Source organism: Mercenaria mercenaria, chromosome 8 (genome assembly GCF_021730395.1).
Source record: "Mercenaria mercenaria strain notata chromosome 8, MADL_Memer_1, whole genome shotgun sequence".
Lineage (NCBI taxonomy): Eukaryota > Metazoa > Mollusca > Bivalvia > Venerida > Veneridae > Mercenaria > Mercenaria mercenaria.
The window spans coordinates 50,862,840-50,890,335 of NC_069368.1; the positions used below are offsets into that span (position 1 = coordinate 50,862,840).

At 36.2% G+C, this 27,496-nt stretch overlaps 1 protein-coding gene across 11 annotated transcripts in view; it reads right to left on the minus strand.

Moving 5' to 3' along the window:
* LOC123566364 (ankyrin repeat domain-containing protein 24-like) overlaps nt 1-27,496 on the minus strand; it is a 52,312-nt gene that overhangs the window by 23,892 nt on the left and 924 nt on the right. For 5 of the 11 annotated variants that reach the window (XM_053549967.1, XM_053549965.1, XM_053549961.1 and 2 more), the window contains exons 2-11: nt 17,992-18,195; nt 15,322-15,452; nt 13,086-13,174; nt 12,606-12,670; nt 11,825-11,953; nt 8,126-8,232; nt 7,399-7,493; nt 6,267-6,407; nt 5,447-5,526; nt 1,291-1,407 (exon numbers count right to left, since the gene is read on the minus strand). In XM_053549967.1, the coding sequence (XP_053405942.1) occupies nt 1,291-1,407; nt 5,447-5,526; nt 6,267-6,407; nt 7,399-7,493; nt 8,126-8,232; nt 11,825-11,953; nt 12,606-12,670; nt 13,086-13,174; nt 15,322-15,452; nt 17,992-18,063 (1,026 nt within the window). In that variant the 5' untranslated portion in view covers nt 18,064-18,195. Of the gene's footprint in view, nt 1-1,290; nt 1,408-5,446; nt 5,527-6,266; nt 6,408-7,398; nt 7,494-8,125; nt 8,233-11,824; nt 11,954-12,605; nt 12,671-13,085; nt 13,175-15,321; nt 15,453-17,991; nt 18,196-23,119; nt 23,263-27,496 lie in introns of those variants that run through there. The other 6 variants (XM_053549970.1, XM_053549969.1, XM_053549968.1 and 3 more) reach the window with 3 other exon arrangements.

Here is a 27,496-nt window from a genome sequence, read left to right on the forward strand (position 1 = left end):
AGGTTAACAAGGTTTTTCTATGGTTTGACCTAGTGACCTAGTTTTTGACCTCAGATATTCCTGTTTCAAACCTGACCTAAATATCGTGGAGACAATTCTTATGAAGATCAGGTTCCAGTAATATTCTGACTTAATGTATGATGATTAAGCAGAAAATATTGCCTCTACGTGTTTACAAGCTTTTTCTATGATTTGACCTAGTCACCAAGATTTTGACCTGTGAACTTAACCTAGATTATATAGACAAATATTCTGAAAAAGTTTTATGAAGATCAAGCAAAAAATGTGACCTCTAAAGTTTTTCTAAGAGCTGACATAATAACATGGTTATGACCACAGATCAAAGAAAATTTCGTTAGGACTGGACAAAAACTGTGACCTCTATAGTGCCAACAGTTCATTTGTTGACAACAGACAAAGGGCCTAAAAACCTACGCACCTTCATATCAAAACGTACACAAAAATCTATTTATCATATAGAATTACTTAACCTATTCATATATGAAATTTGTGACATCGTAATGTTGTGCTAACATCATGATGATTTGTGTAATGTTACCCATGAAAAAACATGAAACAAGAAGAAAATTTGTTTGTTTTATGTTTAAGATCAAAAATTATCTTCCACCCACAAATGCCAGATTTCACATCTTCACGTGTGGTTATGTCACTCACGAAAATACTGCATCAGTGAAAAATAATTCAATCTTAAACTATAACAAACATCAAAAATACTCTATTTATCTAACACTAAGAGTAACAATTGAACTAATTCAATGGGCATATTAAAAGCAGCAAAATTAGTATAAAAAGATATTTATATTCATCACAAATCAAAACCAGTCTGAATAATTATATAGCTAGTAATTAGAGCAGCAACAAGTTTGTTATTGTTGTTATTTTCATTTTTAGCAAGGGTAATCAGGCCCAGTCTTCTCCTTTTAAATCAAAGCCTGGTTTAGATCTATCTAAGCAAATAAAATCCCCGATTTTGAATTTCAAAGTATGCTGAGACCCTAATAGACAGTCTAATGTAACATTTGTCTGATTTCAAACTTTTCTGTAACAGAAAATGGTGATACACACTTTGACTCACACTGAAAAAACTGAAGATCACACTGTGTATACAATGGGGATGTGACCACTAAAGTTCACACTGAAACAGCAAACAATATGTAAACAGAGTAACACACTTCATGCGTTGCATGCTATACATTGTGAGGCTAATTTTTTTCACAGCACATCTATAGATGAAAACTGGCATGTTTTTTTTCTCAGTTTCTGGATTACCTTCCGTTTCTTAACAGCAAGAATTTGGGTTACCTCGTCACTTTCCTTTGAAGGTTCTGGCACTCGGTGGACCCGCTCAGGAGTGGACTCCATAACAAATTTAGCTACCATGTTCTCCTGCCAAGTCAAATAACTAACGAATATAATTATCACATAATGGGAAATGCAGTACATTCCAGAAGGTGTACAACAAACAACTGCTTCCAGATGCTTTAAATAATATAATTTATCTTAACTGAACTTTAGAACTGAAACAATTAAAACTAGAAAATGCTTTTGTAAAAAAGCGCATGTCTCCCCCAATGCAAAGTCCTATAGGGGTCAGGAGCAAAAATCAAAAAGACACTGATGGTTGGCTGCAATAGGGATCATCTACTTGGCATGTCCAGTCATCCCGCTAAATTTCAACACTCTTGGCCTAGTGGTTCTCAAGTCACTGTTCAGGCTCCTGTGACCTTGACCTTTGATCAAGTGACCTCAAAATAAATAGGGGTCATCTACTCTGCATGTCCAATCATCCTATTAAGTTTCAACATTGTAGGTCAAGTGGTTCTCAAGTTATTTCCAAAAAATGATTTTACATGAACAGGCCACTGTGACCTTGACCTTTAACAGACTGACCCCAAAATCAATAGGGGTCATCTACTCTGCATGTTCAATCATCCTATGAAGTTTCAACATTCTGGGTCAAGTGGTTCTCAAGTTATTGATCAGAATCAATGTTCAGGCCCCTGTGACCTTGACCTTTAACGGAGTGGCCCTAAAAACAATAGGGGTCATTTACTCTGCATGAACAATCATCCTATGAAGTTTCAACATTCTAGGTCGAGGGGTTCTCAAGTTTTTGATTGGAAATGGTTTTCCATGTTCAAGCCCCTGTGGCCTTGACCTTTAACAGAGTGACCCTAAAATCGTTAGGGGTCATCTACTCTGCATGACCAATCATCCTATGAAGTTTCATCATTCTGGGTCAAGTGGTTCTCAAGTTACTGACCGGAAATGGTTTTCAATGTTCGGGCCCCTGTGACCTTGACCTTTCACAGAGTGACCCCATAATCGTTAGGGGTCATCTACTCTGCATGACCAATCATCCTATTTAAGTTTCAACATTCTGGGTCAAGTGGTTCTCAAGTTATTGACCGGAAATGGTTTTCCATGTTCAGGCCCCTGTGACCTTGACCTTTAATGGAGTGACCCCAAAATCGATAGGGGTCATCTACTTTGCATGTACAATCATCCTATGAAGTTTCAACATTCTGGGTCAAGTGGTTCTCTAGTTATTGATCGGAAATGGTTTTCCATGTTCAGGCCCCTGTGACCTTGACCTTTGATGGAGTGACCCCAAAATCAATAGGGGTCAATTACTCTTTATGACCAATCATCCTATGAAGTTTCAACATTCTGGGTCAAGTGGTTCTCTAGTTATTGATCGGAAATGGTTTTCAATGTTCAGGCCCCTGTGACCTTGATCTTTGACGGAGTGACCTCAAAATCAATAGGGGTCATCTACTCTTCATGACCAATCATCCTATGAAGTTTCAACATTCTGGGTCAAGTGGTTCTCTAGTTATTGATCGGAAATGGTTTTCAATGTTCAGGCCCCTGTGACCTTGACCTTTGACGGAGTGACCCCAAAAACAATAGGGGTCGTCTACTCCAGCAGCCCTACAACCCTATGAAGTTTGAAGGTTCTAGGTCAAATGGTTCTCCAGTTATTGCTCGGAAATGAAGTGTGACGTATGGACGGACGGACGGACAGACGGACGGACGGACGGACAGGGCAAAAACAATATGTCTCCTGGGGGAGACATAAATATCTGCAAATTTAAAGTTTAAGACTTCATAGCACTCAAACATTTTGCTCAAATTCAACAAGAAATGGAGCAAAACTTTCCCAGTCCCTCTCTGCTGAACAAGAATGGTAAATGAGACAAAACATTAAAACTGTGAGACTGAATGCATTTACAGTTGTTTATCTACAGCAGTTTGGAATGGACCGCAAACTCTGCAAATAAATGAATGATGGAAATAGCCAAACGTTTACATACTGTGAAACAAGAGGACCATGATGGTCCTGAATCGCTCACCTATCCCCATATGACCCAGTGTTGAACTGAGTATGACGTCGTTATTTCTATTATTTGACATAGTGACCTAGTTTTTGAGTACATGTGACCTAGATATCATCAAGATAAAAAATTCTGACCAATTTTCATGAAGATCCATTGAAAAATATGGCCTCTAGAGAGGTCACAAGGTTTTTCTATTATTTGATCTAATGACCTAGTTTTTGAAGGCACGTGACCCACTTTTAAACTTGACCTAGATATCATCAAGGTGAACATTCTCACCAATTTTCATGAAGATCTCGTGAAAAATATGGCCTCTACAGAGGTCACAAGGTTTTTCTATTTTTCGACCTACTGACCTAGTTTTTGACCCCACATGACCCAGTTACGACCCTGACCTAGATATCATCAAGCTGAACATTCTCACAAATTTTCATGAAGATCCATTGAGAAATATGGCCTCTAGAGAGGTCACAAAGTTTTTCTATTTTTAGACCTACTGACTTAGTTTCTGACCCCACGTGACCCAGTTTCAAACTTGACCTAGATATCATCAAGGTGAACATTCTGACCAGTATTCATGAAGATCTCATAAAAAAAACATGGCCTGTAGAGAGGTCACAAGGTTTTTCTATTTTTGGATCTACTGACCTAGTTTTTAACCGCACGTGACCCAGTTTCAAACCAGACCTAGATATCATCAAGGTAAACATTCTGACCAATTTTCATGAAGATCCATTGAAAAATATGGCCTCTAGAGAGGTCACAAGGTTTTTCTATTTTTAGACCTACTGACCTAGTTTTTAACCGCACGTGACCTAGTTTCGAACTTGACCTAGATATCATCAAGGTGAACATTCTGACCAATTTTCATGAAGATCCATTGAGAAATATGGCCTCTAGAGAGGTCACAAGGTTTTTCTATTTTTAGACCTACTGACCTAGTTTTTGACCCCACATGACCCAGTTTCGAACTTGACCTAGATATCATCAAGGTTAACATTCTGACCAATATTCATGAAGATCCCATGAAAAATATGGCCTCTAGAGAGGTCACAAGGTTTTTCTATTTTTAGATCTACTGACCTAGTTTTTACCCCCACATGACCCAGTTTCGAACCTGACCTAGATATCATCAAGTTGAACAGTCTGACCAATTTTCATGAAGATCCATTGAGAAATATGGCCTCTATAGAGGTCACAAGGTTTTTCCATTTTTAGATCTACTGACCTAGTTTTTACCCCCACATGACCCAGTTTCGAACCTGACCTAGATATCATCAAGTTGAACAGTCTGACCAATTTTCATGAAGATCCATTGAGAAATATGGCCTCTATAGAGGTCACAAGGTTTTTCTATTTTTAGACTAATGACCTAGTTTTGACCCCACGTGACCAGTTTCGAACTTGAACTAAATATCATCAAGGTGAACATTCTGACCAATATTCATGAAGATCTCATGAAAAATATGGCCTCTAGAGAGGTCACAAGGTTTTTCTATTTTTAGACCTACTGACCTAGTTTTTGACCCCACGTGACCCAGTTTCGAACTTGACCTAGATATCATCAAGATGAACATTCTGACCAATTTTCATGAAGATCTTGTGAAATATATGGCCTCTAGAGAGGTCACAAGGTTTTTCTATTTTTAGACCTACTGACCTAGTTTTTGACGGCATGTGACCCAGTTTCGAACTTGACCTAGATATCATCAAGATGAACATTCTGACCAACTTTCATAAAGATCCCACAAAAAATGTGACCTTTAGAGATGTCACAAGGAAAAGTTTACGCACGGACGGACGGACGCACGGACGATGGACGCTGCGTGATCACAAAAGCTTACCTTGTCACTATGTGACAGGTGAGCTAAAAACAAAACAAGCGCACAAGTGGTAAATACTTGCTGTGAAAACTCGTTGATGATGAAAGAAAATGAAAAAAAAAAGACTAAAATTTAAGCAAAAGTGCTGTAAGCCAAAAGCTTATAGGTATGTCAAGTTTTGCAGACTGAAACTAGCAGTAGACATTGTAAAACATGATGAATTTGTGCATCAACAAACTGGAGATTTGTTTTATTCCTCACCTTATTATGAGGCTCTTCTACCATCTCTGTTTCCATGACAACCTGTGGGACAGGAGGGGCTGCAGCTGCTTCTGCAACATCTATAAAACATAATACACACCTATATACATAATTCACTAAAAAAAAAAAAGGAACAACACAGTTCCTTATCAATCAAGTTTTCAGCAACAATGGGAATAACAATTTGCTGTTTTCTGTGTTATCCTCACAGCTTATGAATGCCATGGTTATTTTTTTGCACGCAATTAGTTTATACTAATTTATTTTAGGTCCATTGTGAATCAAGTTCTACAACTTTTATTTATCACTCTCGACACCTCATCCCTGATGGAATCCATCGCCATGTGGGTATGAGAGAAGAGGCCAGTTTCCCTTTTAATGCTTAGCGCCAAGCAAGGGAGCTACTGGTTCCATATTTCACGTCTTCGGTAAACTAACTGAATCGAATGATCCATCCATTCTTCCATTTATCAAACAAAGTTATCGCTGTTGTTTTTTTTTTAATTTACTGTAACACTATATAAATAATAAAGAGAAGTAATTCCAAATATCACTTGTATTGTAACAGTTGTCTTGTAAAATATTGAAAACATACAGCTCTGACACCAGAATAATATGACAAAAATATAGCTTTTCAGGACTATGAGTACCACATATATCTGCAAAATATCAAAGTATTTTAATTTCAGTGTCAATTTCAGTCAAATACAAAATTCTATTTTGTAGGCAGGTTGACAGAAAACAGAGACATTTATTGGATGATTTTTTTTTTGGATGTGAAATGTCTCTATATCTGCACATGGTCAGAAATACTGTTTACCTGCTTTTGTCTTCTCAGCAAGATTGCTGGTACCCGTATCTTGTTGATTCACTGACCATTGGGCCTGAGTTGGTGCCCGGCTGAACACATCACGTAAATTATCAAATCCTGAGTCCAGTCCATATGACAGAGCATCATGACCTAAACAAACAATAAACAGTCTATGTCAGTCTCTACATGAACAATAAACAATGTCACAAATACCCACACAACATCTAAACAAACATTTCAATTTTTAATGATGTCATATACCATTTTAAGGATGTGGTATACTTTGTCATTAGGAGAGATTCAAATCTACTGAATTGTGGCAACTGATTGTATTTCAAGCAAATTAAATGTTTAGCTGCTAAAATTTCATGTCTATTTGTCTATGTCCATTAAAGAGAAATTTTTATCCATGTTTGAAGCACATAACCCTTTTTGAGGTATTTTATATTAAAATGAAGAGGGAAAATATGGATATTTAACATTTTTAGCATTGTTCTGTTTCTGTAGAAGTCTGGTCAGTTGACAATCTTGATTTTAGCTTAAGCATAAAATATATGAGCCGTGCCATGAGAAAACCAACATAGTGGGTTTGCGACCAGCATGGATCCAGACCAGCCTGCGCATCCGCGCAGTCTGGTCAGGATCCATGCTGTTCGCTTTTAAAGCCTACTGCAATTAGAGAAACCATTAGCGAACAGTACGGATTCTGACCAGACTGCGCGGATGCGCAGGCTGGTCTGGATCCATGCTGGTCGCAAACCCACTATGTTGGTTTTCTCATGGCACGGCTCATATATTGTGGCACTCATGCTTCAACAGGTATGTATTTCCTCTAACTTTCTGAACAACTATAGATAGTGATATATTTTTCGCGGCTCTGATACCATTTCCTTTATAATCTTAATGAAATATCTGGGTTAAATTATGAACATAATATCAAGCTCATAACATGGTACTTTATTTTATGTGAATGCTACAAATGTTACACCAGAGTGTCCCTACTTCTCATGTTCAGCTCAGTTATAAACACTACCAATATTAAATCTGAGTGACCCTTTTCTCATTTTCAGCTTCTGATACTTATCAGCAGTTAATTTTATATACATTTTCAATTCAAAATACCACAGAAATGTTTACTTGCCTGCCTTGTCACAGAACTTTGGGTTTGCCCCTTTCTTCAAAAGAAACTCACAAATCTCCTTACTGCCTTTCTTGGCTGCAGCCATCAAGGCAGTTCTGTAAAATAAAGATAACCAGTACCAGCTAATGTCATAAAATCACCTTACCATTCCGAGATATTTCTGTAAGTATATAATGAACAACAAGACAGAGATGACTATGACCACAAAAGCAACAGAAAGAAAAATTATCAAGTTCTGTTTTGAATAAAACCACATTGTTCCATGTTTCTTTAAATGAATCATAAAGTTGAAGAATTTACAAGAAAATAAAGTTGAAACTTGATATCTCTAACTCGCATACTGTAAAATCATTTAATTTTGTTGGCATGCAATTTCGTGGTTTTGGTCAAAACGGCAATTTCGTGGGGATATGAATTTGTGGATTTCAACTTTTGAACATAAAATGAATGGGAATTTTCCTTGTTTGTTGGGATTAAATTTAGTGGATTGACTCAACCACGAAATCCACGAAAATTAGTCTCCAACGAATATTAATGATTTCACAGTATGTCAAAATTCCAGCTATCTTGAAGACATTTTCAAATTCAGTCCCAAAAAAACATGCACAAAATGTATTAATTTTTAAGATGAATTTCCATTATCTCAAAGTAAAACATTTGACCTCTTGGAATTCGAGGTACCGAATTTCAACAGTATTGTGTATATAATTTCCTATATTATACATACAGCTGTTGTTCATCATGAGCATTGACATTTGCCCCTTTATCCACCAGCTCTTTACATATTGGTAAATCTTCCGAAAATGCTGCATAAAACAATGGTGGTTTCCCAGTCTGAAAATAAACAAATATCACATCACTGTACACAGACAGCATCTTCTAGAGGGCTAAACATAATATCTCTGCCATGAAATGAAGATTGAAAAAAAATTTAACTGTATTCAGAAAATATTCTAATCTAAAATCACAACATTTTGAACAGCATAAATATAAACTGACCCAAGGTTAACCATCCTATTTCTGATAAGCAGAGTGGGCCAATGGGTGTCATGGATCTGAACCAATGATACGATTAAAGACAAAATCTAAGTTAACTAAAAAATGTGTCCATGGGACACAGATGCCCCCACTACATGACAAAGGACATACGCGCGACCAAACATAAAACTTACAATTTTTTTCCTTGGTCAGGGGCCATAACTCCTACAATACTGAATGAATCTGGACGCGAAACCCCAGGTGCACAACTGCACATGCTGACCAACATTCCTGTAAACTTTGGTGACTCTAGGTCAAATACTTTTGGAGCTATGCGCGACACAACATTAAAATGACCAATTTCTAACTAAGTCAGGGGCCATAACTCCTACACAACTGAATGAATCTGGACGCGAAACCCCAGGTGCACAACTGTACATGCTGACCAACATTCCTGTAAACTTTGGTGACTATAGGTCAAATACTTTTGGAGCTACACGCGACACAACATTAAAATGACCAATTTTTACTAAGTCAGGGGCCATAACTCCTACACGACTGAATTAATCTGGACGCGAAACCCCAGGTGCGCAACTACACATGCTGACCAACATTCCTGTAAAGTGTTGTGACCCTACGTCAAATACTTTTGGAGCTACACGCGACACAACACTAAAATGACCAATTTTTACAAAGTCAGGGGCCGTAACTCCTACACGACTGAATGAATCCGGACTCAAAATCCCAGGTGCACAACTGCACAGGCTTACCAACATTCCTGTAAACTTTGGTGACTCTAGGTCAAATACTTTTGGAGCTAGGCGCGACACAACATTAAAATGACCAATTTTTTACTTAGTCAGGGGCCATAACTCCTACACGACTGAATGAATCCGGACGCGAAACCCCAGGTGCACAACAACACATGCTGACCAACATTCCTGTAAAGTTTTGTGACTCTATGTCAAATACTTTTGGAGCTAGGTGCGACACAACACTAAAATGACCAATTTTTACTAAGTCAGGGGCCATAACTCCTACATGACTGAATGAATCCAGACGCTAAACCCCAGGTGCACAACTACACATGCTGACCAACATTCCTGTAAAGTTTTTTGACTCTACGTCAAATACTTTTGGAGCTAGGTGCGACACAACACTAAAATGACCAACTTTTACTAAGTCAGGGGCCATAACTCCTACACGACTGAATTAATCCGGACGCGAAACCCCAGGTGCACAACTACACATGCTGACCAACATTCCTGTAAAGTGTTGTGACTCTACGTCAAATACTTTTGGAGCTAAGTGCAACACAACACTAAAATGACCAATTTTTACAAAGTCAGGGGCCATAACTCCTACACGACTGAATGAATCCGGACGCGAAACCCCAGGTGCACAACTGCACAGGCTTACCAACATTCCTGTAAACTTTGGTGACTCTAGGTCAAATACTTTTGGAGCTAGGCGCGACACAACACTAAAATGACCAATTTTTTACTAAGTCAGGGGCCATAACTCCTACACGACTGAATGAATCCGGACGCTAAACCCCAGGTGCACAACTACACATGCTGACCAACATTCCTGTAAAGTGTTGTGACTCTACGTCAAATACTTTTGGAGCTAGGTGCGACACAACACTAAAATGACCAATTTTTACTAAGTCAGGGGCCATAGCCCCATACACAACTGAATTAATCCGGATGCGAAACCCCAGGTGCACAACTACACATGCTGACCAACATTCCTGTAAAGTGTTGTGACTCTACGTCAAATACTTTTGGAGCTAGGTGCGACACAACATTAAAATGACCAATTTTTACTAAGTCATGGGCCATAACTCCTACACGACTGAATGAATCCGGATGCGAAACCCCAGGTGCACAACTACACATGCTGACCAACATTCCTGTAAAGTGTTGTGACTCTACGTCAAATACTTTTGGAGCTAGGTGCGACACAACACTAAAATGACCAATTTTTACTAAGTCAGGGGCCATAAATCCTACATGACTGAATGAATCCAGACGCTTAACCCCAGGTGCGCAACTACACATGCTGACCAACATTCCTGTAAAGTTTTTTGACTCTACGTCAAATACTTTTGGAGCTAGGTGCGACACAACACTAAAATGACCAATTTTTACCAAGTCAGGGACCTACAGGACTGAATTAATCCGGACGCGAAACCCCAGGTGCACAACTACACATGCTGACCAACATTCTTGTAAAGTTTTGTGACTCTACGTCAAATACTTTTGGAGCTAGGCGCGACACAACATTAAAATGACCAATTTTTTACTAAGTCAGGGGCCATAACTCCTACACGACTGAATGAATCCGGACGCTAAACCCCAGGTGCACAACTACACATGCTGACCAACATTCCTGTAAAGTGTTGTGACTCTACGTCAAATACTTTTGGAGCTAGGTGCGACACAACACTAAAATGACCAATTTTTACTAAGTCAGGGGCCATAGCCCCATACACAACTGAATTAATCCGGATGCGAAACCCCAGGTGCACAACTACACATGCTGACCAACATTCCTGTAAAGTGTTGTGACTCTACGTCAAATACTTTTGGAGCTAGGTGCGACACAACATTAAAATGACCAATTTTTACTAAGTCATGGGCCATAACTCCTACACGACTGAATGAATCCGGATGCGAAACCCCAGGTGCACAACTACACATGCTGACCAACATTCCTGTAAAGTGTTGTGACTCTACGTCAAATACTTTTGGAGTTAGGTGCGACACAACACTAAAATGACCAATTTTTACTAAGTCAGGGGCCATAAATCCTACATGACTGAATGAATCCAGACGCTTAACCCCAGGTGCGCAACTACACATGCTGACCAACATTCCTGTAAAGTTTTTTGACTCTACGTCAAATACTTTTGGAGCTAGGTGCGACACAACACTAAAATGACCAATTTTTACCAAGTCAGGGACCTACAGGACTGAATTAATCCGGACGCGAAACCCCAGGTGCACAACTACACATGCTGACCAACATTCTTGTAAAGTTTTGTGACTCTACGTCAAATACTTTTGGAGCTAGGCGCGACACAACATTCTCGGAAGGACGGACGGACAGACGGACAAGGGCAAATCTATATGCACACCCCCCCTCCAAAGTGGGGGCATAAAAATGTCTCAAGATTATTAAATTAGCTGTCGTTAACATTAACAAAAAGATCTAGACTTTATTTCTTAACATTTTTGGTTTTTGTAGGATTATATAAGTTTAACTGTTACTCTGGTTCGACTTAGGAGTTCGAATATTGTTAAAAATAAGAAATTTAATCTTAAATGCCACAGACTGCCCTAGGGAGATATTACAAGAACACGACAAATTCTGAGAAGTTAGAGGTCTATGAAAGGGTGTTTTTTGTCATATGTGCTCCATACAGATGATAATTATGTCTTACTTTATCTCTACTGTTTGGGTCAGCACCATGTTTGAGCAACACCTGAACACAACTGATCTTTCCTCGTACACATGCATGATGAAGCGCTGTCAGGGAAAGTCCATCTTTGTGGTCTATCACTCCTCCTGCCTAAAACATATAGTAAAACACAATATGATATAACATGGTTCAAATTTTGCTAGATCTCTACTTACAATTTAAAATTTTCAGCATTACAAGTATGCAAGCTTAAATTCAAACAATGTATTGGAATGCATGCAGCCTAGGAGGTATGAATATAGTAGTTTAGTGAAATATCATGTTAAAGTAAAGTTTTTACCCTGTGCAATACCACTACTACAGTTAAATCACAATATCTGAAACTTGCTCATCTCAAAATTCCGGCTATCTTAAAGACATTTTCAAGTCCCATCCCAAACTTCTGTTATCTCGAAGTAAAAGGCTTGATACCTTGAAATTCAAGATACCGAGTTTCAACTATATTTGAACCGTGCCATGAGAAAACCAACATAGTGGGTTTGCGACCAGCATGGATCCAGACCAGCCTGCGCATCCGCGCAGTCTGGTCAAGATCCATGCTGTTCGCTAACAGTTTCTCTAATTGCGATAGGCTTTGAAAGCGAACAGCATGGATCCTGACCAGACTGCGCAGATGCTCAATATGTTGGTTTTCTCATGGCGCGGCTCATTTTACTTTTATACTAACATTTAGATGTTAATACTCTGCTCAACTTGTGTCTTAGTGTAAAATGTAAAATATTATCAGATTGTAAAGAGGTACCTCTATAAGTTTTTCCAATATTCTTGGATGACCGTCTCTAGCTGCAAGCTGAACAGAGGTATTACCTGAAAAAAAAAAATAATAAATTCCTGAACACTTCCTAGGGAGTGCAGACACCACAGCTGGATTGCCTGAATGGCTATTGATTTGTTACAATAGATACAATACCATTTATAGTTATTTAACCTAAATTCACACTTCTTCTAAAGTTTTTGACATAAAAGAGGATTGATTTTAGATACACTGTCTTAAATCAATGCATTGCATATTTGGGTATCGTCTTGCTTGGGTACTGACCTCATGACCCAATAGATAGGAAAACAAAACTTCTCCCCCTACGGAGTTAACAATGCTAATATAAAACATGTATTCTTTCAATTAGCTTGCTTATAAACTTGCATTGTAATATAAAGGACCTGATTCACAGGAACTCTGAATAGAATGGGAACAAAAGGTTAAAATCGCATAAAGTTCACTTACCTTGTATTGAAAGAACATTTACTTCAGCTCCATGCGAAATAAGTAACGTAATCAAATCTAGATAGCCAAGACTGCAAGCAACATGGAACCTGAAATATAAATGTTATTCATACAGTAACTATATGGTTACCACATGTGGGTAGCCCTGACGGCAAACAACAATTAATCTAAAATATATATAAGGTTAATGTCACCATAAGTTAATAGCCCAGACTGTATGTTTTAAATACCTACCATATGCAGAACTTAATGCAGAACTTATGTCACCACACATGCATAGACTGCAAGCATTTTCGAAATCTGAAGCAATTATAATGTTATCATAACTATATAGCCCAAACTAAAGCATTTTCGAATCTGAAACATAAACAAACTTGTGGGGCATATAAAAGCATATGATCTAGTAGTTTCTGAGAAACCTGTTTACCGCATTTATAAAACTTAGTAATGCAGATGCTGACAACTGCTCTGCTTTTTGAAAAATTCATCAGACAGTCAAGCTCTTAAGAATATAGCATTTATTAAAAGAAAAAAGATACCACTACCAAATGTGTGCGGTGTGCCGGAGGTGGGGGAGACATTTTAAAGAGTCAATCTTTTAAATTACAACTTCAGCGAAATAGCCATTGAAATAGAGCAGGTCATTCTCTACAATTTTATTTGCCGACACAATATCTATTTCCCGTCTATGAAAGTGATAGTAATTTCAACCGAAACTTTTCTCAATTCAAACAAGTAAATGAACTGGAAATATGTTTACCAATTACACTAAAATATTCAATTGAATGTATTGCATACAATCTAATATTGATCAAAATGGCAAATATTGAAGAATTTAAATGAATATAGAAAATACCACAAATATTTATAGAGTTAACATTATAATTATAAAAATGAATGAAATATGTTACTCATATGTTATCATTAAAACATGATGATAAACACACATGACTCCCATTTAAACGCTATTTAAAGAATATTCAACATTCTTTAAATGAAAATTTTAACTGACGCAAGGTAAAACTCAGGTAAATACCATTGTATAAATGTACAGGGCTTTGATAGTTGTAGTAATTCACATACCGATGATGGAATGTCGTGATAACTCGGGATTACAGGACAGGCTGTCAGTATTTTGAATGTACTAAGTGACAATAATAACAATGGGGATGACCTAGTAAATAAACTGGGTAACAATAGATTTATACTATCATCTAATGAGATAAAGTGGGTGTTGGTATGTGCATTGTGTGAGCTTCATTACAAATTTAATACACCTATTCATCTAACTGCAAAACTTGCAAATGCAAACAGACAACGCCTATACGTTTGTGTAGTTAAACTGAAAAAAAAATCATAATATTTACATGAAGTCCTATGTAGTCACAAAAAAAACATATTTCTACTGAAATTTTATTGTCAAAGACTATTTTTTCACTTTTTACAACTTTGCATAAAATATTGTATGGTTTATATAAAACAGTACAACTGAAAATGAAAACTTACTTCATAGCACTATTTTCAGGTTAAAAAAAAAAAGATTTCAAATAGGTATATACAGCTTTTCTTCCACAGATTCAAATATACTCATTCAATCTGTCTATGATCTATAAACAAAAACTATGACAAGAAGTTACAAATATTATGACACAGAAGACACTTGTTCAGTACTTCAAATGAGTCACTCCTGGACCAACATAATTCAGGTCATATGGCAACTTTCCAGTTTTTAATGGTGGAAGAACCTAGGTCCCCCTCCAAGCATTATTTCAGACAAGGGCTGGCACTTGGGCAGAACCACTGACCCTCTGCAAGTCAGCTCAGATCACTTGCTTTAGTAATGACCCGAAACCTGCACCAATCCAATGAACTGAAGACTTAGCGATTCAAAACCTTTGACCTTAAGCACTTGGCTTTGGAGTCAACTGGAAAAAACAACTAACATCAAAGTAACACTGTAGTTATTTGAGCCGTGCCATGGGAAAACAAACACAGTGGCTTTTTTGACCAGCATGGATCCAGACCAGCCTGCGCGTCCGTGCAGTGTGATCAGGATCCATGCTGTTCACTAACGGTTTCTCTAATTGCAATAGGCATTGATACCGAACAGCATGGATCCTGACCAGACTGCGCGGATGTGCAGGCTGGTCTGGATCCATGCTGGTCGCAAACCCACTATGTTGGTTTTCTCATGGCGCGGCTCATTTATACATTCTAAAGTCAGACAGAAACTCACACTGATAAGCCTTTAGGTCCAAGCTTTGTGGGATTGAGACTTTTCTTTTTAAGAAGTTCATCAGCTTTAGCAATGTCATTGTTCTCCACTGCCTTCATCAACTTCTCATCATTCTTGCTCCACTCAGACAACTGTAAATATAACACAGATATATGGAAATGTGGTAATACACGACAGATACATGGAAATGTTGTAATACACGACAGATACATGGAAATGTTGTAATACATGACAGATACATGAAAATGTTGTAATATAACAGAACACAGATGCATGGAAATGTGGTAATACTAGGGATGGGAACGAATATTCGAATATTCGAATATTCGGAAATCGGTCGAATATTCGAATATGAAAGTCAAATTCGAATATTCGTAAATTATTGTATTTTTTTTTCAAAATAAGTATCATTGATTTTGGTCAACATGAGCATGCTAATTCTACAGAATAAACCATGTCATGTTTGTTTATCGCGTATCAAAAGATGTCCAATTAACAAGAAAATATCAATGCATAATTGGCAGGGGCCATCGTTACGGATTAACAGTTTGCAACAGGCGTCAATTTGTCAAATGCATGTCAAAAGGTGTCCAATTAACAAGAAAATTGCAATGCATAATTACCTGGGGTCATCGCTACGGATTAACAGTTTGTATTAGGCGTAAATGTGATATCTTTTTTTATCATTTTTATTGGCGCCTGTTTTATGTAAAAAGTTGTAGAATTTATTTTTGTTCGAAAACAATACCAAACTTGTAGATATTGTTGATCTTTTCACAATAGTTTGTACGACGTTTCAGACCATCCGCAGAATCGGTTTTCACCCGCCATCGGCCGTATTCGAATTAAATTTTGAAGTACTTTATAATAAAATCAGGAAATAATATATGATTGATGCATAAGTTCATGTTGAAGGAGGTTTAAGTCTGCCTTACTTGTGTTTTACACGGCGATTTTTTTACACGCCGATTGAAAATTTTCAAAATGGCGGCGGTAATACAACAGTGCGTCACGTGTTTAAATGGGACGACCTGCTATTTTTAGATAAAATTGCGACGGTCTTAATTATAATTGTTTTGATTTTTTGTATCATTTTGAAGCTAAAACACTGAATTAGTTAAATCTGTTCATGATTATACTGACAGAATCGTGAAATAAAACGCTAGGATCGGCGGGTTTTGCTAGGTAGGATCGGGTTACCCGAAACAAACATTTTTTGGCCTTATTACGTACGATGATCCACGCTTTCAACAAATGAATACGTTGTGTATATGCCAGTCACTTAATAAGAATATAAAGCTTCCATTAAAACAAACCGAATATTCGAATATATTCGAATATAGCAAACCGAATATTCGAATATTGATTTCAGTATTCGTTCCCATCCCTAGGTAATACATGACAGATACATGGAAATGTTGTAATACATGACAGATACATGGAAATGTTGTAATATAACAGAACACAGATGCATGGAAATATAATACAAGACAGATGCAAAGAAAATTTAATGTTGGCTGCTCAATATAATAGAACACGGGTACATGGATATACATGACAAATTAAAAGAAAGGTTGGCTGCTGAATATAACAGAACACAGATACATAGAAATATATAATAAGAAAAGATAAAAGGAAATTACTTCCTGTTTGATATAATAGAACAAAGAACCTGGGAAAACTAATTAAACAAGAGCTGTCACTAATGGTGACAAATACCCCTGCAGCGCCTTGACCTTTGACCTGGTGACCCCAAAGTCAGTAGGGGTCGTGTACTCAATAAGTACTATCATCATGTGAAGTTTGAAGGTCCAGGGTGCAGTGGTTCGTGAGTAAAGTGCCTTCATGCAAAAAAGTTAACGTTGTGACGAACTAATGGACGGACAGTTGAAAACTAATATGCCTCCCTTCGGGGGCATAAAAAGATACAAGGAAATGACGCTGTTAAATGTGATACAACATAGATTTGGAAAAATGCTGCTCTGCAAACTTTTTTTCTGATAGAACCTAACATGCCCCATGCACAACTACTGTTGTTACTGATCACTTGTGTTAAGTTTCATTAAATTGTGTCAAGTGGATGAGGAGAGATGGTGCGCACAAGATTGTGTCTATGTATATAGTATAGTAACAAAAAACAAAGTCCCATAACTCTGCAAGTTTTTTTTCTGAAAGAACCTAACATGCCCCATGCACAACTACTGTTGTTACTGATGACTTGTGTGAAGTTTCATTAAATTGTGCCAAGGGGATGAGGAGAGATGGTGCGCACAAGATTGTGTCTATGGACAGACAGACAGACAGACAGACAGACAGACAGACAGACGGACGGACGGATGGACAGACAGACGGACAGACAGACAACCTGAAACCAGTATACCCCCCCTTACAACTTTGTTGTGGGGGGTACAAATAGAATACATGTACAACAAAGACACCTGCAGTTAAACCAGGAATGGTTTATTCTAACATGCACAAGTCCGCTTCATAGTAATATTTTCTGGGTTACTTGGACAATGATTTCAGGATGGATGGATGGACAGACAGAAATGGAAGAACTGAAAGTTTAATATAACTAAAGCCAAACAAAATTTCCAGGGAAGTCCCTATAATGTTGGTAACCACTGGTGACTATAATTCAACTATACTGAATAAATCTTTTGAACATACATCAGTAGTGCTTTTCCTGAAACCTTTAAAAAGGCTTTTCATCTTGGACTGCTTATGCTCCTTCTTTGACATCGTTCAAGTTTAGATTATCTCCCTTTCATTGTGTTATCTACAAAGTTACCTCCCCTGATTTTTTCTTTCTTTCTACATCATGCGAGCTTGAAGAACTGTCTCATAATGTGGGATAACCACTCGAAAAGTTATCTGAAAGGAAATAACAAAGAATAATTATATTAATTCTGAAAAATGCTTATTCTGCAAGTTTTTCAAAAAGACTGAAATATATGTACATGCAAAACAGTTGATAAAACATCCACAATATCAGTATGTGCAAGGGGTATAATGTTGCAAAGATATATCATTATTTTGTTTTTTGTCTGGTAAATTGTTTTTGTTTGTTTGATTATGAAGCATCAATAGCTATATATCTTTAGGACAACAGACACATTTTTACACACTCTTACAAGGCATACTTAATTATGTATCTGACAACATTGAAAATGATGTCAGACAACCTCTAGCTTTTCCCGAAAGTATTGAAATGAAAGTACAAAGACTAGACTTAAATTGGTCTACATTCAGGGTTTATGCACAGGGATCACCCTATCTGAAAGTATGTGTGTGGATCATCTTTTTTTGCTAATGGGAAGTCAATTTTAGCCTTTTTCTTTTCTTGTTAAAGAAAAGTCAATTTTAGCCCTTTCTTTTGAGGCTGAGCATGGCATGTCTGCACATAAATGCCACAGGGGTCCGCAACGGAGCAAAGGCATACATGTACCTCGATTTTTGGAACCTCATTAAATTGTTCAAAAGGCTCTTTTTGATATTGTCTAAGAGTCAGTATATGCCCCAGGTTTCAAATATTTCTGTATCTGAGAGCTACTCTCCAAGACATTTCAGCAATACTTTCAAAATGACTTAAGTTGATTCTACAGAAGCATGAAAATGCCATCAGTAACATATATGTTTTTATTACATTACAGGTGTCAAAAGGATATAAGACAACCCCTTCCACAACATAAAAAAATTATTGATGCTTTTCTCATGATATTTGTGGAAATACTGAGTGACCAGTAATAAAATGTTGATCCTACGGAAGCATGAAAAGGCCATCAGCTGCTAATATGTTTTTGTTATTTTACAGGCACCAAAAGGATATAAGACCACACGTGTCTGAAGCTCAATCAATAATATATATATGCAGATTAGATCTCTTGAAGAGATCATAGATCCTGTACTATTTCATAGTATATTAGGTGGGTGGGGTATGGTAATGCATATATCTATTGATAGAGCTTCAAGTGCCTGTGATAAGACAGTCCATTCCACAACACAAAAAAATTATAGATGCTTTTCTCATGATATTTGTGGAAATACTGAGTGACCAGTAATAAAATGTTGATCCTACGGAAGCATGAAAAGGCCATCAGCTGCTAATATGTTTTTGTTATTTTACAGGCATCAAAAGGATATAATACAGTCCATTCCACAAAACAAAAAAATTATAGATGCTTTTCTCATGATACTAGTGGAAATACTGAGTGACCAGGGGTGCATACAGTGTTTCTGAAAGCCTCTGTGTCCATCTGTCTTCATTTCAATTTTAATTAGTTTTTGATCAATTGAGTTGAACCCCATAGAGAAATCTTTGGAAAACTTGAAACATATACCATGGTCATGACAGTTTTTAACTTTTATGGAAGTGGAACAGTAGCTGCGGACCTCTGCTTATAAGCCCAGAGAAACGGCTAATCCAACTGAAATCTGACAGGTTCTAATAAATTTAGCAATGTCAGAAATTTTGTTTTATAGACTATTTAACATAAATTTCTTCTATGACAGATTAACTTGATTTAAACTCTGTCAAATAAAAACCCCTCTTATCATCTCCTATTTGAAAAACAGATTAAAACAGGTGTTTTCACATATTAAGGTGATTAAAAACTTCTTTCTTCAAATCTTGAAGGTATTTTCATATTTACATTTTCCACTGTGTCAATAAATCGGTCTCTACAGCTATTTCTTAAATACTTGAAAATCAATACAATGTAGATCTATAACAATTTATAAATATTAAAGGCAAACAAGACAGCAGCAGAAATGTTGTTTTCTTCTTTCTATTGAATACTGGTAGAGTTGTACATCAAAATTAAGACAATGGTATATTCTTCTTTTGCCATCTTTAAATACATCAATCAAAATAGTTGAAAATAAATGCTGTCGCTTTTAAAACTCTGACAATAAACAACCATTAATTTTTTGTTTGTCTGGAGTTTAATGCCGTTTTCCAGGGCGCTCGTGAGTGGGCGACTTGAGCGAAATAGGCGCTCTAGAACTTCAAACTTCGCTCAAATCTAACCTCAAAGCGAAATGCAAGTCGCCCGATTTTCTTTGATTTCCGCACTCGCTAATTAGTGCTACCCGGACTGTTGACAATTTGCATGGTGTCATAACGAGTGCCAAATACACAAACACATGCCGGTAGCATAATTTAAGCTCCTCCTACTTCAGGTACTTGCGAGATTTTCCCGAGAAGTGTGAAAGCGAATCAAATTATCCGATACACCTCGTTGATTGTGTTCAGCCAATTAGCGTCGCATTTACGTCTTTGACACTTCGTTTTTAATTGTCAACATGTTCGAGTGCAAAAAGCAGTGTTTTTTTTTAAGAAACTGCTGATTAACCATGCGATTAATTGGAATTTGGTACACAATTATTTGTTATCTATGATAAAAGAACGACATGTAATGTATTAACAATGTTTAAATTGACTTCCATCGATGAATTTATTTGAATATGTATTTCTGGATTACACAGTTTACTTTCAGTTTCATTCGAGGGAGATTCTGACATTCCTCGGTGAATGACTCGGTGTTAATAATAAACACTTCATACAAGATATAACCAAAATTTGGCGGGTTACATTTACAGAATCGGCTTGAATTTTGAAAACGATTTTTTTTCAGAATTTTTTAACCAAACAATAACCACTGTATGGGAAATGATCTAACTAAGAAAATGAATGGTCACATCAATACTTTTTATCAAGAAACAAGAAAATCACAGCCACCTTTCGAATCACTTGACATCATTGCGGTAGGAAAAGTCTTCCCACTTCTCCTTAAAGTCTCCCCACTTCTCCCTAAATCTGCCTGAGGGAGAAGTGACTTCTCCCAAAAAACTGGACCTAGCTAGACCCCTGAAATTTTCCAACAGTATTTCAGTTATACAATGGCGGGCAGTTAACCTAACCAGTGTTCCTGGATTCTGTACCAGTACAAACCTGTTCTCCACATGTAAGTTGATGTAACTGACCACCTCCTCACATGAATCTGAGGTGGAGGATGAACGATTCCGACACAATCATGACAATTATTAATGTATTTTATAAAATGGCTACAGAAAACATATGCCTTGCACGAGGATCGAACTCATGACCCCACGATTCGTAGATCTGTACTCTCCCTATTGAGCTAAGAGGGTAGGCTTACCAACCATTAAAAATGAGCCTACATTAGGCCAAAATTAAAAATGTTTGTTTGCTGTCTCCCTACCTACCCACTTAAAATGTTGCGCCTTAAGTTTTTATTGGACAAAAATGCTGGTCAATTTTTTTTTTAAGTTCAGTTGCGCTGCATATATTTCAAGTAAACAAAATAATAAGTATGAATGTTTAAACTGTATTATTTAATTTCATCCTTTTATACAACAGATATAGGTTTGTCTTACTTTACAGATGAAAATATTCTGTAAGAAACGATCACAATATTTTATCTAGTGGTAATAGTATAATCCCCCACAGAAAAGAAAAAGAATTGCCTACCTACCTACCCGACATTAAAAAGTAGGGTCAGGAGACAGCAAACAAAGACTTTTTTAAATGTTGCCTTACAAGGACTTACTCCAGACAGCCTTAGTAATTAACTGGATGAAGATATGTGTATCAATAGTCTTTATACCATGATTATGATTGGATTAGGTATTTTACTAAATGATAACTTAAATAATTAGGAAACATGATATCTTCATTTTATGAATTAAATAATATTTTATATAATAATATATTATATCTGTCTAAACCATTAAAAATTATAGTTGCTGTTAGAAATATTGAGTAACAAGGGGTGCATACCGGATGCATATAGTGTGCAATTTGGAGGCCCTTCCTAACAGTTTCTACTTGCAAAATACTTTCGTTATATTTTCATGTTACTGCATTTTTGGCAAAATAAAAGCACTGCCCACATCACTGCATTTCTGTTATTAAAACAAAATATATGCCAGGTATACAGAATTATTGTTAACCATTACCCTGCTAAATTTCTAAAATGGATTGGTCCATCATTCAATTTCGGCAGTACCCACTTGTTTATCAAAGGAGTGTTCACTGAAATTTTACTGACTAAATAGCGACCAGTGCAGACCATGACTTTGGTCTGCACTGATCGCAAAGGCAAAATCGTTCGCTGCCAGAAGGCTAAAGGTTAAGGATTCATTTGAAAAACTTAGAAAAATATTGGGAAAAATAGCCATCACTTTAGACAGAAGGCCAAAAAGTCGTCAATAAGTGGTTAGTTTTAAGAAAATACAAGTACAGATCAGTGGCTATCTATCAGTGTTAAAGGACAACAACTGACACAAATACTCAATAGCTTCTCAATCATCATATTTTGTGTTATTGGCAATAAAAATACCTGTACTGTTGTGAATATCACTCTATAATGTGAACAAATAAAACTTGTCATAGACTAATATACAAATAATGTTTAAAATCAAGCAGACAGGGTTGGCAAGCAATTACCCCGGGCAGGAAAACCTTTCCCGGGCTGGGCAATACCCCCCAAAAGCAGAGCATAGAACTGTATAATTATGTTGGTTGTAGGTACATTGTACATGTATATCTGTATGAGTGTAGCCAGTATATAACTCAGTGAACACTGGTTATTTCGATGGTGTATGAATTCATATATTTTGCTTTTTGCATATAAAAACTAATGATTTCACAGTTGTTTCAGGACTAAAAATCTCTTCTATGACCATAACATAGGGTCCAAATAGTCTACGGGTCAAATATTCTCCTGAAAAATGTAAATACTAAGTAAAATGAAGTAAAAATATTCAGTCAAACCTGTATTAATAAATGCTTGCCACAGGAACAAAGTTCTAGTTAAAATTTCCTCAGAAATAATTCATAGTCACTAAAAAGAAATTATTTCCCTTTCTTATTAAAAATTTATTCTGCTGTTAAAACAGTTATCTTAAAATAGCAAAACGCTTTTATAGTAAATTCCTGACATATATTCCTTGGAGCAAATAATGTCAAAAGTAAGCTGTCAGTGGTACGGAACAATGCATTTATATTATCTTTATTATGTTATATATTGTTTAAATCCTTAACACAAATATACTGTTAAGTGTTTCATTTAACCAAGAGTCCAGATATAGATGGCACACACTGGTTTGTCAATTTTATTTATAATGACTAACTCTTCATAATACAGCTAATTAATGATATAAAGCCATGTACCTGTGTTGCAAAATCGACACTCAAATACAATCAATAAATGAATCGAAAGGTTTTTCGATTTACAATCAGAAAATAATCTAAAGTATAATCATACATCTTATATATACAATTAACACATAAAGGTAGTCTGACTTTTTGTACTGTCATGATCTGTTGTTTATGCAAGTGTAAATAATCTGTTGTTAAAATTTCAAACAAATCCAATACATGGCCAAAATCTGATTAACCACCTTTAAAGGTGGATAATCAGATTTTGGCCATGTAACGGATTTGTTTGAAACTTTAGCATCTGATCATTTACATTCATTTATGTTCACTTAACACTTAATACAAATTAGATTTTCACTGGAGGTATTTTTAAAATTTCGTTTTCCTATCCTGGTTGCCCAACCAAGATAGAGTTATTTTATCATAAGTATATATTTGATAAACATACTTTGCCTAAGGAAATGTATAAATATTAGACATATTGTAATATATTTGTGAAATACTTGCATTAAAAATTATGTATTTAGATGGAATTCATTAGAAACGCAAGTTTGAAAAAATATTATTACCTCCCTTTGCCTATCTTGGTTGCGCAACCAAGATAGATTGGAAATAAATGAATTCAGAAGCTACACACAGCTTTAAAACTTGCATTTTGGTTCAGATTGTTCAATAGTTGATATGTCTATCAAATGCAAATGTAAAACTAGACATTGTATCGAAATAAAAAGAAATACCCAGCTTTTTATTATACTTTCATATTAAAGGGGAGTAATTACAAAATTTTATAAAAATAATAAAATATACATTTCAAATAGGAATCTAACTCTATGTAATCGGTCTTTTTGTTCCTTAAATAATTCTCTACCAGAATATACAAAAAGTAAAAAATGTCATTAAATGTTGATTAAATGTGATTGACCACCTTTAATATTAACTAATATTATGCTTATTTTACATAAGATGTACTGCTAGGGATAAAATTATATCTATGATATATTAAACAAAGCAGGGTTTTTTCAAAGTCTGTTAAAGGCTCATACATGTATTAAAATGCCTTTGTTTAAAATGTGGCTGCCACATTTTCTATTTATATACGAATATAAAATACATTAATTTCTTGTTAAATCCTATTTCTCATAATTACTTTCTTTAACGTCTGTCAAAAGTTTGAATATTGCTGAATGTACTAGTGTAGAATGTTTTATTTAATCTATTATTCTTTATTACCTCCCTTTATGGCTTTTACTACAACAATTCATGTGCAATATTAAAAGTAGTGCTTTAGTATGAGTCAATTATAAAACCACCTAAGTAGCCCAAATGCAGTGGCCACTTTAAGTGTGGGAGGTCATTGGTTCACTTCTTGGCCTGTCGTATCAGTCATGAAAAAAGAGTACCATTACCTATTTTGTTTGTCACTCAGCATCAAACAGGAAAACTGGCTTCTCTTCTGTCGTACTCTCTTGATGATGTATACCATCAAAAAATAAGGTTTTTGACAATGATTTATATGTTACAGTGGATCTAAACTTAGTAATCTATATTACTGCAATAAGGATATGTGCCTAGCCTGTAAAAAAAGGCAGGCAGAAAATTGTGAATTTAAGAAATCTGTCATCCTGAAATTGCTTCCAACTTAGTCCAAAAGTTAAATACTAGCTTACTGAATAGGACAAAGATTTATTTGAGAGTGATAATTTTTATACTGTTGGCCTCCCCTTTCGAGGGATGGAAAGTTCTGTACACAATTACTATCTGTATCAATCCCTTATAATGACGGCCTGTCAGAGATAACTTGGTCTCAATGTCAGTGCGACCTTTACCTTTGATCTACCGATTTGAAAAGCAATAGGAGCCATCTAGTAACTATTCACATTAAATCAAATAGTCCTTAACTTCTTTATGATCTGATTATCGTATGCCCAATCGTTTTCATGTTATTGACAGTAAACCTTTTTCAATCTCTGTGACCTTGAACTATGATCTGCTGACCCCAATTATTATAGATATGTATCATTTATTGATAACAGGCAATAGTACTGAAATTTGACAACACTACGCTGAAGCATTCTCCAGTTTTAAAATGGTCAGAAACTTTTTTCAGTCTTGAAGGCACAGTGGCCTTGACATTTGACCTACTGATAAAGAAAGCAAAGGGGCCATCTTCTGACTAGGTACAATCTTCTTATTAAAGACCTGCTCCAGTCCTAAATTTTAACCTTAAATTGTCACTGAAAAAGCATGAAAATCCTGATTATGAACAGTGACGCCTGTCAAAACAGAGTCTATTTCATATAAAATTCTATATAAAATACATGTGGTTTTGCATGCTAAGGTGTGGTGTGTGGTCATTATCTGTTACATGTACCTATTGTAATTATGGGTTGCATACACACAATAGAATTTGAATAGCCGCGGAGCAGGGCTTTAAGTCTGACCACTTTATTCCAAAGGGTTCTCATTATTGATCAGAAACCAAATAATCTAGACAGGCCTACATGAGAACATTGCCTTTCAAACATTTTCTTGATGTCTCTATGACATGACTAGACCAATTATCCAGTGCATCATTCTGTCTGTTTTACACTGGGCAAAACATTTGTATGTTCAGAATATTTATGATGACTCACATCAATTCCTCTAAAATGTAATTAATTAAATTACAATTACATGGGAAAATATTCAAATGAATTACTGGTACATCATTTAATGATATGTAATTTCAGGGCTTACACTAGCCTCCAAAAAATAATAGCCAACTTTTGAACCTATAAAAAAAATAATAGCCAAAACTGATGCAGACCTTTGCATGCAATGTTTATAAAATAAAAAGAACAAATATAAACATATATATTTTCTTGATTACTTTAAGAAGTTGTAGGCCCCAACAGAGGGGTGTGGGAATTGGGGATTCAGGGAAATTACCTCCTAATATTGGGGGTGGGCTCCCACTATAAATATTTTGAAATTATGAAGATAAGGCCTTAAAATGCTACATTCTGATAGATTCTGAAGGCAATTACTGCCAGTCTGGACACGTATTTAGTTTGTGTAAGGCAGCTGAAATGACTGATACTGACTCAGACATTGTGAACTGGGCAATGAGGCAATGGCTCAAGCCCCATTCATGCACACACAATATGGGCACAGTAGCTTGCCCGTATCAGCCATATTACTAAAAATAGAAACAAGACTGGGTTTCCTGATTATTTCTGGATTATTATGTGTCAGTATTGACTATTAAAAATATCTGGCCTGTACTATTTCATCACGTACAATCAAATTCTGGAAATTCGAAAAACTTTCATATTTTCTCACTTGGAACAATTGCATTTCAGAATAAAGAGATATAATCTAGATTCTGATTAAAGATATTTTGAAATCGTCGACAATTAGGTCAGTTTACAAAATGTATAATACATTATTACAGATAATTAAATAAGCGGTAATTATAGACAGCAGTTTAGGTTTTCATCAGGAAACTGCTGGTACAAATTGGTTTAATTGTCGTCTACCGAATATAGTTGAAAAAAAAAATGCACTTGCATTTGAAATGTCTCAAAAGTAGCATGGCAGTTCAGGTCCCGCTCTGCCATTAGCCATTGTAGCCAATGGCTAATAGAATGCCACTTTGGCTACAAATTTGTTGGTCCATTTTGCAATTTTATATATATTTTGTATGATTTTAACAGCTTTTTCTTTATTTGGCTACAGCCAATTAATGGCCAGGGTGGACCCTGCCAGTTCAATGTGACTTAATTACTAGATTAGTAAGATGGCATTCTGGTTATAATCGGTTTAATTGTCGTCTGCATCCTACCGCCTTAGGTAATGTTATCGGCATAGCTGAGCTGCTGACGTGTTTGGAATACACAAGGTAATAATCAGTCCGCTTTATTGAAATTTCTACACTAGCTGACTGCCTCACTTGGCATAATTATTTATGCAGTAATTAGATAAAATAATCGCCAGTTCATGTTGCCAAAA